Genomic DNA, 17,987 nt, shown 5'->3' with positions numbered 1-17,987 from the left:
ATTACGATCAATGAACTGTTCCCTACATTAGTTCACGAATTTAAAGTTTCCTATCACAACAAAAGATGAAAAGAAAATTACCAAAATTTAAGTGGTATACATGCATCGAATATGACTGTTATAAGACTCAACTTAAGAAAAATAAAACTGGAAAATGAATTCTATGTATTTTGAGATGTTTTTTGAAAGTGTACATTTCACACTGAATTAATCTTAATGATCAAAATCATGATAATTATTAATTGTTGGTGGCATTTGATAAATATAATTAAATTTCTTTGAAGTATTTGTCTCTAAGACGTTTTGATAATTATTACAATGATATCGTTTTCGGTAGTAAGGACTTTCTTATAATTTTGGAAGTTATATTTGAACCAGATAAGGAGGGGATAATTCTTGTTACGACGGCAATTTTGACGGAATCAATTGAACGAACAAAAACCGTTTTGCTATAGAGATACGAGATACAATTCTTTATTTATTAATTAAACTCTGTTTAAAAGGCCGACATAGTCTGGTTGGCAAGGTCTAGGGTTCGCATTCTCTGTGTTGTGAGTTCGAATCCCTCCGGTAAAGGGCCTTCAGTGTATGTAGTGGCTGGTGCGCGTATAAATTTGTCGTAATCACAAAATCCTCCAAGACGAGATCAAAATTCGCAGCAATATTAAATTTACCATTTGAAACTAATATTCGACACAGAATTTCAAACTAGTACAGACTGAACATCATATTTCATTTACTTAAGGGATTTCATTTTTTTGAGTAATTACATTTACGGGTTTTTGCTTTTTAAATTATCGAGTTCTACGACTCTTTGACAGAAAACATTATTCTTTAAACGTATTTTATTTAAAATTTGATAGAAATCTACAAACTTAGTGTTAAGACCACATCCAAATTTCATCCTCCTAGCTCAAAACATTTCTGAGTTATGATGTTCACAGAGAGACAGGTATAGCTTCAAAATTACGTTAGGGAGATCTGAAAAGTGGAAATTCATCAAAATCTCATATTCGGCGAGACAATTTTGACAATTTTACTTTCTCTTTATATAATTCTAGAACGAGAAAATTAATATTAAAATAGGAATTGTATAAAAAAGAAGATTTTTAGATAATTACATTGCATAGTTGTCAACTTTTATGTACGCAGCGGTCTTGAGCCTGGAAATCTGATAGCATGAAAATTCGGAAGATGTAAAGAAGCTAGAGGGTCTACCGCTACAGTAGGGGTATTGGCAATTCAGCAGTCTGACGCGATGTACCCTGAACTTTACTCTTCTAATCCTTAATGCCATTCTAAAAGGGTCGATAAAGTCCACAAACGATCAGACATACCCTAGTCCTTTAAGCAGTTTCATTTAATGAACATTTTTTTGCTACATTAGTCTCCATTTATTGAAATCACAGAAATTCAATTTGGATTTATACAAACAATCGCATTTCATGCTTCAACCTCAGGTAAGATAAACTGAGTAATTTTTTAAAAAAAATTCTTTTGATAAAGGAAAGAGCGAATTTAAAATTAGTGAATTTATTCAATTAATGATCAGAAATCTTGAAACTGTGCTGAATGTTAAAAACTCAACATTGAGTGACTTTTTAATGTAATATTCTTACATCTTTTAGATGACTATTCTTACATATTATAATATACTTATATCTCGTAAATTTGTTTTTAATTAAATTATTTGATTCGTGAATTATCTAATAGTTTGTGTATATGAGCATAATGTATAGCATAAAAGTAGTGCATTATTTCCCAATACTCTCATAAATCCCTATATTTATAGCATAAAAGTAGTGCATTATTTCCCAATACTCTCATAAATCCCGATATTTATAGCAAAAAAGTATAGCATAAAAGTAGTGCATTATTTCCCAATACTCCCCTAAATCCCGATATTTATAGTAAAAAAGTATAGCATAAAAGTAGTGCATTATTTCCCAATACTCTCATAAATCCCGATATTTATAGCAAAAAAGTATAGCATAAAAGTAGTGCATTATTTCTCAATACTCTCATAAATCCCGATATTTATAGCAAAGTCACAATATCATACAGAGGTGCAAACTGTGTTGCACATAAATAGCTCATCACTAGGGTGGGTTTTTAAAAAACATTATGATTATATATTTTAAGTTTTATTTATAATTCATTTTCTTTTCTATTTTCTAATAATTGGGGAATTATCTAAAGATTTATGAGCCATACAGAATGCGCGTGTGTGCATTTTTCTATCACTCATACAAATATTTAAAAACATATTATAAGCTGTTAAAGCATATAAAAGAATATATGGCTGCATCCTTATTATATTCGTCGTTGCACTTCTTCGGAACTTGCGAATGGTTGCGAATCTCAAGCAAATACTTCATCAGAAGTGAAACGTTGCATGAGTTAAGATATGGGAAATAAATTGGTTGTAGAAGAATTAAATTTAATGGTTTCTTCTATATATTAACACCAAGAGGAATTTGACGGTTATTTTTATGACTGAAAGCTAAGATTTAACATTCCATCTGGTCACTAGCTCTCGCCGAGTTATATCGAATTTGTGCTAAATCCATACATACTTCATTACAACGTTATGCAGCATAAGATTTACAAGCATATTTTAATAAGCTTGCTTCAGTATATTAAGAATTGCAATTATAATGCAGAATTTGATCTTTTTAAATCAGGGCAAAGAAAAAGGATAGCTTAACTCAGCATATAGGCTGTATATTGATCGACAACCAAAAAAAAGAGAATCTCGCGTTTTCTTTCATTATTGTGTGTATGAAAATAGAGTGACACATCAATTTACACATAAATGTCCTCATGCCACCGTTGCCCCCAATTCATGGGTTATATTTAGTATTCGGTAAGCAAACGCACTTCAACCAATTTGCTTTAATATTCGATGAATTGCAATTGTAATGTAATTTTTTCCACATTCAGTTCATGGAAATGGAAAGTAAAAGCAATAGATAAACTGAGCATGTATTATTTCAATTTTATGACAGGACTTTAATACTTTGGCTTTATGACAGGATTTTAGTACTTAAATCTTGAATTTTGAATCGTAATTTTATAAGTTAAAATTATTTTTCTAGAAGCAATTTTTTTCCTGATGAGTTTAAATAGAAGTTTAATTAAAAAAATCAAGCTTTCGTGTGTTTGCTGTACTGAATTTAAAATTCAATATGCTTCTAGAAAAGAGCAAATAAGAGTGTTCCCTTGATGACATATAAGACAACTTTCAGTTAGAAGAAATAAGCGGTGATGTTTCATATGAGACTATGGCTTTATGATTTTGCATTATTTTTGAATATCCTCTAGACTCATATGTTCATTACATTTGGTATATTAGGCTGTCAGAATACAAAAGTGGATTATAAGAAATTATGCACTTAGCACAACATTATTAACAAATACTCCAACTAGTGACTTTCGTGCAAGTAAAGGCAATGTAGGAACTTATTTTCCTCTCACTTCATTCTCTGAACAAATCGAAAGGAACAAATCTTTGTTTTTAGACCTTGATGATTCCGAAGCATCATACATTTTTGAAATTATGCTAGTTTAGTTGTGAACGCAATGACTTAAAAAAAGGACAAACACACTTTAAAAATTATGTCTGTCTGTCTTTGAATACGATAACTCTAAAACGCCTTCAGACAAACGGATGAAATTCGGTCACTTTCTTAATTTTCATATATCATTAACAACAAATTTGTTTGCCCACATATAAGAATACAAGCTTAGTTTAGTTTAGCTATATTGACGTCCCGTTTCAAAGCAACACTAGAACTATTTTGGGATGGACCTCGTCATTTTGAACAGCGGTCAGATAACGAGGGCGACACCTGATCTGGCACACACATCCTTCAAACTTCCACACCTCACCACAGTGGGCGGACGTTTGGCCCCGCCGGATTTAACATGTACCAGTCCCGCTTGCACGATGGTTCTTCAGTGAAATCGGGTTTTCAACATGAAACCCTCCGGTTCCGAAGCCCAGACCTTACCACCAGGCCCCCGTGGCGTAAAGGAATGCTAGTGAACTCGATATTTATGAAGAAAAATATAGCTAAATGAATAAAATTGAAATAGTTTTGCTGTAATTAACATCTCTGGCATCTAAAGTGTAGATCCGTATCAAATTGGCAAAAGAATTAGCAATCTAAACTTTTGCTTGTATACAAACGCGAAATCTCAAAAACATTATGACTTAGATATATAAAATACTAGCTTTTACCCGCGACTTCGTACGCGTGGAAATGGATTGGAATTTATAGCATCAATAGCTTTATCTTTTGTTACTCCTGCGCATGCGTGAATTTTCAACGCCAATTGAGGCAACACAAATGTATGAATTTTCTACGCCAGTTAGGGCAACGCAATATAGATTATAAATTTTTCATTTCCTTTATTCTGTTTTATTTTAATTGAAAAGTACTTCAGAATGAATCCGAAAGATCGATTCATTAACAATGTTTAATTTTAAATGCATCGAGCACTAAGAAAATTAACAGAATCGTTGGAAATAATAGTCAAAATCATGTTAAGCCTAATCTCATTAGCGTGGGGGAAAAAACCTGAAGCTTTACTCATTTGGCGATTTTTGGCCGGAAAGTTAGTTTTTAATAAATAAACAATTAACCACTCCATTAAACGGAATAAATAGTAGCCTATGTCCTATTCCAGACTATAATCTATATCTCAGCTAAATTTCATCCAATTCTGTTCAGCCGTTCTGGCGTAATTGACTAACAAACATCCATCCATCCATCCAAACTTTCACATTTATAATAATAGTATAGATGTATGTGATATAGCAACTAAATTTCTAGTTCTGTATCAAATTTTTGTCCAAATCAGTCGACAGTAATACATTCAAAATCCACGCTCGATTTACTTCGCTATACTTCGAAACGCACATGTGCATAAAAATCTGAACATAAAAATCTGGTGTTTAGGGTCTTGCTTTATTTAAACAAGCATTATGCTGGAACGGAAAGAAAACATTTTGGGCATAACATTTCCGCTTATTTCTTTTATTTTTAGTTCACTTTCACAACTGGAAATTTAGCCTTATGAAATAAAGCTTTAAAAAAAAGCTCTTTTCTTATGATACAACATATTTCAAAAATGGCACTCATAATCCTAGGAATCGAAATATATTTTAAAGTAAAATGCTATTTTATTCGACTCATCTCGTGATCTAAAATATGTATCAAATCCGCATTTATTGGTCCACTTTTAGTTTAGTCCAGACACAAATGAAGCAAAATTCTGTATACGTCTCTTTGCTGTGTTGTAGAATGAACACTTTTAGGTATAATTGTATCGAAAGTTAGCAAAAATTAATGCCAACGCATACATTTGAGAGCGAAGACTCCTAATTCAGCTACAACATGATCAGAAAGACGCTGAGCTTTGCAAGATGGGGAGATAGCGAATGCCTATTTAAGAATACTTCTTTCTGCAAACGATACACTCAGTTGTCCAGATTCGAAATGTTGTGGAAGCTTCTTCTTTCGTTGGCTGCTTTCTTCACTAAGCCCTTCCATGGGCCTCTAGATCAGGATCCCTTTAACATCACTGCTGCAGACCAGGAGCCCTATGAAATCAGCCCATATGGACCTCAGAGCTGGCGGGAAGCACGTAAGTGACGAATTTTGCCATTTAAATATCTGTTTTAATTCTTTCTATTATTCTGAAGTCATTCAAATTCTCCTCGATTTCAGGCACAACGATAAAAACGTATCGCACTTATCTCGAACTTAAGATTTTCCGTCCATTTTATCCATGGATCCTAGATGTTTTAGTCGATTATATCCAAAGGGAAAAATGAATAGCAGTTCTGTATTAATTAAAATCCTTGTTCATTTAACTAAAAAAGAAAATCAAGTTTAATCATTGCATCCTCAATTCGCTAATTAATAACAATTCTGAACTAATTAGATCTATGTCCACTAAACTCAAAAGAAAATGATAGTAAAGTTACTTTAACGTCCAGTTTTAAAGCAACTCTAGGGCTATTTTGGGGAGGACCTTGTAAATTTGATCCGCCGTCAGGAAACGGGGAAAACACCTGCACTGGCACTCCCTCCTCTCTCCAAACTTCCACGCTGCACTTGTGGAAGGATATTTGGTCCAAATGGATTTAACATGTACCAGACCCGCTTACACGACGCCTTTTCAATGCAATCGGGTCTTGAACCTGAAACGCTTCGATACAGGTTCGACGACCATCCGACCAGGCCACCACGGTCCACCAAAAAAAAGGAAATATATTATTATATGCTTTCAATCTACAACCTCCGTTCGTCAAAACTTCGAGCCTACTCCTCCCTCTGCCATTCGTTGTTCAAAAGAAAACTAGAATTGTTATTGCATGACCCCTATGCAATAAAAAAAAACTGGTTAGTTTTGTATAATTGTAATAATTTTTTTGAAAGATTCTTTTTTTAAGTATCTCTTTGTAAATTGGTTAAACGATTCATGAATTGAATTCAAAAGAAAATGACATTTATTTTTACCTACCTCGAGCCTAGAACTCAATTTTGTAATAACTCTGCTCAGTTTTGTAATAACAACACTCAATTTATAATTACTTACCTCGAGACTATGAAAAATGAGTCGATCTTGTAACATTTATAAGAATTTCGTTGAAAAAAAATTCTCATCTGGAATTCAAATCAAAAAGTGATTAAAGACAAGAAAATTAAATTCATTCATTGTTATTTCCCCATCCCATTTTCACTCCCTTTCTCTTTTTGTTTAATTTGTAATGAGATAAAATCTCAAATAACAATACAAAATATGTGTTTATTGTCAATTTTTAGATCTTTAACCACTATACTACTGTACTTGAGTGCGTTTCGTGCATCATCTTTTAAGTAGAATAATTTATAAATATCATTCGATTCAAAGATCATTCCGCCAGTGTAGCGCCATCCGGTCATTCAGCTTTTTTATCCGTGTGTCTTCGAGGCGGGTCGGAGAGTCAGTGATATGACTTCCCCTCCCATATGAACTGTAGATTTCAGTCGTGTACACCACATGTGCTCCAAATTTTTTTACGATGGAATCAGTAAAAGGGTGACAACACATGAAAACTACAATCTGACACTGATTTCTTCCATTCATTCCTTCGTAATAAAAATTTGAGCTCACATGGCGCACAAGATTTTGAGAAAAATCATTTAAACCATGTGTGCTCAAAACTTTATTACGGAGGAATCAATGGAAAAAAGACAACACATTTGACTCTAGAGTCCCATAGTCCCATTAAGTAAGCGTTTATGCTTCATTGTATGATGGGTATAAATATGTATTTTGAGTACCTTCTTCTTAAAACCAAAATGTGACACATAGCTAAAATTTTAGTAACAAGTTCACATGCTAAATTTCAGTTATCTATGTTTTTAAATGAACTGCACTGACATGTAGGCGAATATACAGCTTTTATTCAAAATTTAATTTAATTTAACCACTTAACTACTGTACTTAAGTGCGTTTCGTGCATTTAAATATCATCTTTTAAGTACCATAGTACCATAGTCCCATTAAGTAAGCGTTTATGCTTCATTGTATGATGGGTATAAATATGTATTTTGAGTACCTTCTTCTTAAAACCAAAATGTGACACATAGCTAAAATTTTAGTAACAAGTTCACATGCTAAATTTCAGTCATCTATGTTTTTAAATGAACTGCACTGACAGGTAGGCGAATATACAGCTTTAATTCAAAATTTAATTCGGTCTATACTTTAAATGCCGAAAACAATATGCCAGATTTTATGCATTTAACTATTTAAGTTTTGTAGTTAATGTATTCTCCTGCATTCCAGCATCTAGACAAATGAATGTCATGCGAATGAATTTTGGCTCAAATTGATAGTAATGTAAAGGTAAAGGTAAGACCTATTAATGTAAAGGTAAAATAGCAAATTTGATTCCTCTTAAACAAAGCATTTTCCATATAACACGTCCGCAGATAGACATAATTCCAAGAAGGTACTTTTTAGAATCGAAAAAAAAAAAGTTGAAACTTGAAAATCCCTTATCAAAATCTTGAGATTTTTTTTTTTTTTTTTGATAATTTTTTACGATTTCCATACTTTCTTCTTGTGTGTTCCGTATATTAAAAGAAAGTAAAAAAAAAAAACATGTTTTAACTCACACATTAAAAAGAAACAGAGACAAATGATGGACTTTTTTTTGTAAAAATAAACAAAGACAAAAACTTGTAAGTACCGAACTAATTATTTTAAACCGTAATTGTACGTTCAATTTTTCTTCAAAAAATAAAAATTGTAAAAACATTTTTATTGACACTTTTTCGTTCAAGTAACTGATTTTCCGCGGCATTTGTCTATCCGGATTCAGCGGATGATTACGAGCTTGGTATATCATTTTTCTAAAACTGATGAATCATATTACAGTTTATTTTAATTCGCCCACAATTAATCTATTTCATCTTTTGCAGATATCGCCATGCAGGCTCTCCAAGGAGAAAATGGTGATATGAGATTTGCCGCAGACTGGCCCGAAAGTGTAAGTTCAAAGATGAATTATTGATACGCTTAAATTCACATTTTAAGATACAGTTAGTAATTATTTTAGTTTCTATCTTATTGTTGCGTCTTTTTTGAAAACCTATATTTTATCTTACAAATGCAACCTTATATACAGGGGTGTTAGAAATAGATCTGTCTTTCCGTTAATTGATTTTTATCTGATTTGAAGAACTCTATTGTTGTTTTGTTTAAAAAGCTAGTTTTAAATATTCTTAAAAGAATTTCCAGATTGTTGTCATTTTAAAAGATTAACCGTGAAGCTGTTTTTTTTTTTTGGGGGGGGGGCAAACCCCAAATTACAGAAGTTTAGTTAAGTTAATGTCCAGTATAAGAGCAACAGGGCTTATTTTAGGACGTACCTCTTAATTCTGAACCGCGTTCAGATGACGAGGAGAACACCTGACTTGCCACCTCCTCTCCAAACTAACACGCCACACCAGAGGAAGGATGGCCTCGATGGATTTAACTGCGCATCAGGCCCTCTTAACGGCCTGCTTCTTCGGTGGATTCGAGTCTCGGACCTGAAACTCTCCGGTTCCGAAGCCGAGACTTTACCACCAGGCTACCGCGACCGCCCATATTATAGAAAGAGAACATCAAATTAGTGATGCAACTTTTTATGACTTCAAAACGAAAATTACCATATATTAGAATGCAATAGATATAAAATCGTTCATTCAGAAGAGCCTTTCCAAATTCATTGGCAAAAAAAAAGCAATTAAACTAACGCCTTTAAAGTTATAGTTACAGTTAAGTTACTTTGTAAGGCACAGCAGGGGAGATATTTATTATATGTATAATAATATAATGAAATATATGTGAGAAAACCTTCTGTATACAGAATTATACAGAATTTATATTTTAATTTATTATTTCCATTCCTAAACATCACTCTTATTTTTTTTTTCTGATGAAAAAATACATGCGAAAGATAATACGAAAAAGTGCATTTAGCCTTTAGTATAACATGCTGCTAAGATGGAAAGAGTGTTGAATATTTGAAGTTTCGTAATGTACGCTAAACACGAGACATTATATGGATTTTTTCATATAATTTGGATAATATTCACAAATCGATAAGACGATCTTTTCAAATGCTACAAAGACTTAAATATGATTTGCAAGTTTGGTTTGGAGTTTATTGGCGTATGATTTGCAAGATAATATTAACTGCATTGACTTAGTTTTTGAAATTAAAGTTTGTTATCGAATTTTACTTTTCAAGATCACAACAATACAAAGCTTAGTTAAAATTAATTAATTTAATTTTTTTATTTTAATTTTATATATATGTTCTAACAATACAGTGATTTACAATTCTCATAGCATCTGCACATCTTTCTCCCAATTGAAAACGAGAAAAATTATTTGAAATCGAACATAACTGAAAAACAATTGAACACTTGAGATATTTTATCATTAGGACTCGAATCAGCTGAAAAAGTTAAATTATTAGGATATTATCAGGGAATTTACTATAAAAACCAAGTAAAAAATGAAACAAAATTTCCATATTTTAACCTTATTGTTCTAATTTATTGATCAAATTATAGTTTATAAGTTTATGAAGCAATTACTTTTGTTATTTGAAAGCCGCGGTGGCCTGGTGGTAAGGTCTCGGCTTCGGAACCGGAGGGTTTCAGGTTAGAAACCCGATTCCACCGAAGAACCATCGTGTACGGGGGTCTGTTGCACGTTAAATCCGTCATGACCAAACGTCCTGCCACTGCTGTGTTGTGGCGTGGAGAGGGGGTTGCCATCTCATGTGTCGTCCTCGTCATCTGACCGTGGTTCAAAATGACGAGGTCCGTCCCAAATTAGCCGTAGTGTTGCTTCAATCAGGACGTTAATATAACTAAACTAAACTAAACTTTTGTTATTTGATTTATTTATGATTTTTATGTGATTGAAATGTTAATCAGGCAGTCAATATTTTTATTTATTGCTTTCATACAACTATAAGTCCTTACTATACTTATTTCCGGAATATAATAAATAATTTAATATAATAAATTATTATTTTATTGTCAGCTTTGCGAATTGGCTTTACACTGTTTCACTCTTTTATTCTGGCAGATCTTTGGTATTGCCACATCCAAACTAATTTAGTTTATTTGTATTGTAGCGGATATCATTTCTATCGGTAATATTGCCATAATAATTAATTTATACATGACATGGATCATTTGAAATGGCATGATTCTTTCCTTTCAGGCTGGCATCAGGGATGAAAAGTACCGCTGGCCAGGATACCCAGGAAAAGCCACAGTTCCTTACGTTATGGATGGATCCCTCAGTAAGTACAAAATGCATATTTTAATTTTGTGGTGGAATGAAGATCATTATGATCCGTGCAGCGGAAGCAAGAGGAAATATTTTGGGGAGCATTTCTTTAAGGTGTATGTACACACTTAAAACTTCGAAAATCGTTCAAAATATCAAATATTTTTTTATTGCTTCAAAATGTTCTCTGATCCTTCAGCTTTCAAACGATACCAAGATGTTGTCAATATTCGAAATATTCCTCGAGTTATAATTATTTTTCTTGAGGTGCTTTCATTAAAAACTCCAGTTACGGTTTTTTTTTAAAACTCATTTTATGAAGAATGATATTTTTCCACTATGTTGCTTCATTCAAACAATCATAACTCAACAAAAAATTAACCAAATACAATTATTTATATATCAAAATAATCTGTATGAAACAGTGGATGCTTTGTGCCTCAATCAAAATTATATTTATAGAAATAAATTTTTAATAGCTATTTAAAAGTTAAAATAACAGAAAAAATCTCGCTTTTTCTATTTATCGTTGATGAAACAATTGCTAAAAAAAACTATACATTTTTATAACTTGATTGAGGCAGACAACATGAAGACTAATATTAAGCATAATTTCCAACTAGAATTGTGTGTCTGTACAAATTAGAATTTAAGATATCATGTTTCAAAAAATAGGCTAATTAGCTCCTTAAATACTATTTAATTAATTAATAATTAGTTTAATAGGGTTTTTTCTCACTGAAATGAGTTTAAACATATATTAATGACCTATTGTGAAAAAACTGGATTTTTAAAGTCAAAATTTTTAAAAAAATCTTCTAGTGTGTACGTACACCTTAATGATCATATTTCATACAAAACAAACACAAAAACGAAAAACAAGACAATACAAAACAATACTAAGGGAAAAACAAGACAACACTAAGGGAGCTTATTTTACATGAAAGGAGAAGAAAGAAATTCACACTACTGCAAAGCTTATAAAGCAGCCTTCACACGAGACCAACACGGGTCGCACAATAAAAGGCAATGTCTATCTCAGTGAAGATCCCATGATCCCGATGGGACAATGGCTAGAAGGCGTCCCCCGATGAGACAACTACTTCCATTGTCCCATTGGGGTCACGTGATCTTGTCTCATCAGAGCAACTAATAGTTGGACGCGTATGAACGCAGCTTAAGACAGAAAAGAAACTATACATTTACATATGTATAAGAGAGGAAACAACTACAATAAACAAAATTGCGCTATCTGGTGTTGGAGACACAAATTACTTCAATCGTACGCACACTGAAAATCCAGAAAACTCATTGAACAAAGAATAACTTTTTTTGTGTGTGCGGCTATACCATTTATTTCAACCGCTGTGAAATTTAGCTAATGATCATTGTCTGGAATTCGAAGGATTATACATTATGATAATATTTTGTCCCTCGTTTCTTTTTTAGAGAGCATCGAACATCTAATTGTCAAAGCTATGGATCAGTATCACAAAAATACATGCATCAAATTCGTCAAGAGAACGAATGAGAGGAACTACATTAGGATGGTCAAGAAAGGAGGGTAAGAGTTTAAAAATTTTATTATTAACTGGTATTATTATATCAAATCGCTGATGCTAGAATATTAAGCAGAAGCATATTTGCCAATACAAGCTTTAGCAATTTGACGTATTTAATTACTTTCTAGCATACGTAGTGCAGATGAAATAGTGTAATCGTCAAAAAATGATTATATCAAATCGCTGATGCTAGAATATTAAGCAAAAGCATATTTGCCGATACAAGCTTTAGCAATTTGACGTATTTAATTACTTTCTAGCATACGTAGTGTAGATGAAGTAGAGTAATCGTCAAAAAATTCGAACTCGTGATTTTTGAAGAATCTTCGGATTTAGATCTCCCCGAGTTTGAAAAATACATTTTCGGAAAATGACCGTCTGTCTACCTGTCTGTGACAAAGATTACTCAAACACACTTTTTTTTAAATCCAAATTTGCAGATTTCTATCAAATTTTGAGCAAAATCTGTTTGGAGGAAGTTCGTCTGTCCGGCTATTCGAATATAAGTTAACAGGTTAATTACAAAATGAAGAGAGTTAGATAAATAAGATTCGGTACACAGATTTAACATCTAGAGTGTCAGTATTGGTCCACTTGTCAGATTTTGAGCCAAATCTATCAACGGGTTGATTGTCTGTCGGTCTGTATTTTCAGAAACATGTAAACGCGATCATTCAAATACGCAATGACTTAAATATATCAGATTTGGTTTGAGATTTTGTAGTGCTGTAGTCTGAAAGGAGAAGGTGGTTGGGAAGTACAGTTTTATGTCAAATTTTTGTTTCACACGAGTGAGAAACAGTATCTAAAACACAAATTCGATATTTGGATACTATTAACACATGCCATAGATTAATCGCCAAATAACTCGCCACGGAGGACACGATCGATTCATTAAAAATGTTAAATATTCTCGCCAAAAGTTAATATTTCGTATCTATTGTACGCCAATGCTATGTAAGGCGTTTTCTGGTATGAAAAGTTTATTAGAGGATATGCGAGAAAGCTTTTGGTAGATCACCTCTACTAGTTTTATTTGGCGCAAAGCAATGAATTTGAAAGTCCTAAAATGAGATTGGCGAGTTTTGTATCCATTTGACTCTAGTTAACTTCATTTACGCATTCTGAAGCTTTATTTGTAGTAAATATGGGTTTCAGAAATACGGTTACAGTTTCAATCATCGCATGAATATTGAAAAAACATTTTAATTATCGTATCTTTTAATTTTTAATGAGTTTTATGTTATATTTCCATTCTAAATAAATTTTTGGTAATGAATATTTTATGGCTTCTCTTTGTGGTTCTTTATATACGACAAAATGAAAATGATTTGTTGGTGTTTTGCGTCTATAGATGCTACTCTTACGTCGGCCGAGTTGGTGGTGCTCAAGAATTGTCTCTTGGCCGAGGCTGCGAATATGTCGGAACCATTGTCCACGAGCTCGGACACGCCATTGGTTTGTTCCATGAGCACCAGCGATCGGACAGAGACCAATACTTAAACGTCTACTCCAACAATGTGATCTCAGGTAATGTATTCCATTAATCAATTTTTATGTATAAATAATGATGCATTTTAAGAAATACATCATTAGCCGAATTAAAAATGAATATATATCTGCAAATATAAAGTGATAACTTAATAATAATTGAGAAATTTACCTTTTTATCAATTTTCTGAAAAAAAATTATTGAAGTATATGACCGCGTTCGGAATGAATTTGTTGGGAAAAAAAGTTCGAAAATAGTTATATTTTTGAATGTTTGCATAAAAAAAAAAACATTGAAAAAGCATCTGCAAAACCAAAATATATCATTTAAGTGGCAAACGTTTTTTTTTTAAAAAAAAAAGCTTCTAGTTTAGAACTTCATCAAATGATTTGCTTAAATTCTTTGCAGATAAAGTAATATATTATCTAATTCCTAAAGTATTAAATAAACTGCATCTCTATCCATTCTTCAAATACTAGTGTTCGACTGATAACTACTTCGAAATTTTCAAGTTTTTTCACATTGTGAAGCCCTAAAGCAACTATAAGATATTTCTAAATAAATAGATTACTTATTGTCGAGCTCAGGAACTGCAGAACATATTGAGGAATTATTATAACGAATTTGAAGGAAAATCATGAATTAGTCATGAATTAGAATTTAATTCATGAGGTCTTTCATCGGAAAATTCGATCAAAGAATACAAGTTAAGAAAATAGCATCTAAAGATGTAAAATAGTATTAGAACGTACTTAAATACAAATCTTTTTTTTTATTTTTTACATATTAAGGATGGTAAAAACACGATGCCTTTGTTGCTACTGGCGATAGACAGGATCGAACTCTCAACCTTTGGATTCGTAGCCGAGTAACAAGACCACTAGACAAAAGAAATTTCTCATGTCTCGTAGCTGTTATCTGGCTTATAAAGCGTCACCACATTATAAAATAGATCATAAGCATCAAATAGAAGTTTGATCGAGAATGAAAATGGATTTAAAACGGTCATTTCCTCGTGACTCACTTGTGATTCGTACCTGCTATGTAATTGAATCGAATCATCTATCTAATTAGATGACTTCTTCTCAGTTTTAGTTAAGGGATTGCAAAAACGGGATCATTTAATTAAACAGATGGTCTAAATATAATTCAGAAATCATGGTCTTGAACATGTTAATCACTGCCAGTTAGATATTTTAGACACATATATAAAATCACATTCCAGATTTAAAGAGTTTTTGAATCATTAAATTTATAAAAAAATAAACATTCAATTCTCTTTCCAAATGAAATTGAATCTAAAACAGGGGAATCTCTCAATAATATAATAGTTATTATATTTTTTCCTTTTCGATTTTTTTACAGGACAAATGCACAACTTCAATAAGACACCCGCCAGCCAAGAACTGAAATGGGCCAAATATGACTACACTTCCATTATGCACTATGGTAACTACGCCTTCTCCAAACAGCCCGGCAAGCTAAAGACCATGGAAGCTAAGAACGGCACTCCACTCAAGGAACCCTACGAAAAAGCAGGACTCAACAGCGTCGACATCGATTTGGTTAAGAAACTGTACAAATGTTAAATGACTTCAGCGCTTAATTATTTGTAATAACAAACCAATAAATATTCTATGCTTATTTAATCTTTCTTTGTGTTAATCTATTCTTATGATTCACATATTTTCCAGAAGAGTCTTCAGATCTCGCTCCCTAATGGAGATATAACTCTAACTCTTGCATTTTCCATAATTTCTGTTTCGTCATCAAATTCGCTAAATTCATTGACAAATGAGCGCCATGTTTGTAGCCATGGTTGGGCTAATTATGTAGAAAACTGTGCTATAGATATCACAATATTCATATTTGATCTCACTTGGAAATTCTTGTGTTGAATAAAAGCATAATACAATACTACAGCTTTCGTCATGGAGAAGATTTAGCTATGGCTAACTATTTTTCAGTATTAAAATGTCCTTTTAACTTTATTCAATCGCATGAAACGGTCTTTCTGTAGCTTTATGCCTCTTTAACTGGCCAAATTTAGCTTGAAATGCAACTCTTGACCAAGTAACGAAATAGGAACTTATACTTTACTTTAAGAACTATTTTCCATCATCAAAACAATATGTATACGAAGTGGTATTAATTGATATTTGTTAGCTAAGAAGAATGGTCCCAAATAGTCACAGCCGCCGCCAAGAGATAACACTTGAAGGCCCCTATTCTTCCGACGAAGGAAGAGCATCTAAAAAAGAGAGAAAGTTTTTTGAAGAAAGTCTGTTTAGGCTATAGAGGCGAGTTTAAGGCATTTAAAGGTAGGGCGTTGGATTCGTATCTCTAGGCTTGAGAATTCGAACCCCGCCAGCTGAAGACTCTCCGTGCACATGGTGGCTGGTACATGTATAAATTCTGTCATAGCCCCAAAGTCCTCCAAGTTGAGGCAATACCACTGAGGAGACTGGATCAGAGGTTATCATTTTATCATTTAGGCCTAAATTACGATCTGTGGGTGAGGGAATGAAATGTATGAATGAAGTCCACCTCGTGAAAAGGGCTGTGACCCATGAGTAGTTAAAACGTACTCTTGGCCCTAGATGGCACTACTGAAACAAGAAACACTAAAACTCGGCTCTGTCTATAACAAGTGCCAGAAGCAACAACAACAGCTATATTTTCTATTAAAATGTCTGTATCTTTCCTTAAAATCTATTAAATATTTTCGTTAAGAACAGTAATAAGTTTTCTAAAAGCAGTAATAGATTATTAAGAAAAAAGCCCTTGCAGTAGAGTATCAAAATTATCAAATTCTGATGCATGGAGGGGGACGATCCAGTATTTAGGATATTATAATTTCCAGGCAAAATTTTTAACATCCTCCGAGAAACAGAATTAATTACCTCTTTCAAAAGGAAGCATCAAATATTTCGCTTCTGCCTTTTAAATTCAATGGTTCGAATTTCGATTCAATACCTTCCGTAGTTAAATAAATTCATAGCTGTTCTGTAAAATAAAAATTTAAAAAAAAAACCCTCAAAATAATTTTTTATTCCAACTTTAACAGCATTAAAAGTTTAATGCTGTCAGTCTTAGTTTTTTAGTATATTTACCTTCACTTACAAAAAATTTTTAACTTGTCGCTAAAGCTGTGTTGGTCAAATTATTTACAAAAACTGGATGTATAGCTTTTACATATACAATGTCGGGTTTAGTTCCCCTTCCTAACTCCAGATGGCAGCGCATTCCCGTTGTCTTGAAAGCTATGCAGAAAAGATTTCTTATTTGCTTGGCAGTCAAGAAAAAGGAGACGTTCACGTGAGTGTGAGCGATCAGTAAGCTCGCAAGGAAAAGCAGAGCAAATTTATTTTCATGATCCGCGGAAACCCAGCGAGTTTCTTGGGAAATTAGTAGTTTATGAAGAAAATAATTTTCTTTAAGAAGAATTCGTAACCCTGATATGGAATTGTTTATCGGAAATTGTTTAAAAATAAGGAGTGACTCGATGTGAATAAATGAATGACTAATCAAGAAAACTGTTTCCTGATTTTTCTTCAGTAGAATTTTATATTTTTTGCAAGCAGGAGCACAGGGTATGTGCTCACGAACAGTGCAGAAATACTTCATTATGGAAATGTCTCCTACATTCGACATTTAGAATCGTAAAATTGCCGAAGTTCTCTTTCTTTTCTATTGACAGGAAATTCGCGTTACATATAACATTGATATACTATATGATCAAATGTATCAGGACATTTTCAGATTTACACAGTTTTCCGAATTTTTTCGTAAAACCCAAATAAACTGTGACCATGTAAAGAATATAGCTGAACTCACATTTTTCGTAACTATTAAAAGTTTTTTTTTTTTCATGTATGCACCACTTCCTCGTATTTTCATTCATTCATACCAGAGAAAATATGATGATTTCTTTTTCAAATTATACATTTCCGTATACTTTTTGTTTTTATCATAGAATGTTTACAGCAAAATTATATAATATTTTGCGGAATAGTGAAAAGAAACCAGCTATGCATTGTATAAAAAAGCATTATATAAAAAAACAATTAAATAAT

General features: G+C 32.6%; 1 protein-coding gene across 1 annotated transcript; it reads left to right on the top strand.

The window, feature by feature from the left end:
• Window positions 1-5,402: 5,402 nt before the first annotated feature.
• On the top strand, window positions 5,403-15,500 carry LOC129968324 (astacin-like metalloprotease toxin 5). The gene is made up of 6 exons (XM_056082180.1): window positions 5,403-5,652; window positions 8,484-8,551; window positions 10,789-10,874; window positions 12,311-12,421; window positions 13,774-13,949; window positions 15,277-15,500. Exons 1-6 carry the CDS (start codon window positions 5,403-5,405, stop codon window positions 15,498-15,500), a joined length of 915 nt encoding a protein of 304 aa, XP_055938155.1.
• The last annotated feature ends 2,487 nt before the right edge of the window (window positions 15,501-17,987 follow it).

Source organism: Argiope bruennichi, chromosome 5 (assembly GCF_947563725.1).
Source record: "Argiope bruennichi chromosome 5, qqArgBrue1.1, whole genome shotgun sequence".
Classification (NCBI taxonomy): domain Eukaryota; kingdom Metazoa; phylum Arthropoda; class Arachnida; order Araneae; family Araneidae; genus Argiope; species Argiope bruennichi.
The sequence above is the reverse complement of the archived record's forward strand: the minus strand, read 5'-3'. Positions and strand labels throughout refer to the sequence as shown.

Bases quoted from the DNA above. Each gene is read 5' to 3' on its own strand.
- LOC129968324 (XM_056082180.1), top strand. From the start codon at position 5,403: ATGATCAGAAAGACGCTGAGCTTTGCAAGATGGGGAGATAGCGAATGC. The intron at 5,653-8,483 runs GTAAGTGACGAA...CATCTTTTGCAG, and splicing joins TCAGAGCTGGCGGGAAGCAC to ATATCGCCATGCAGGCTCTC. The intron at 12,422-13,773 runs GTAAGAGTTTAA...TTGCGTCTATAG, and splicing joins AGGATGGTCAAGAAAGGAGG to ATGCTACTCTTACGTCGGCC.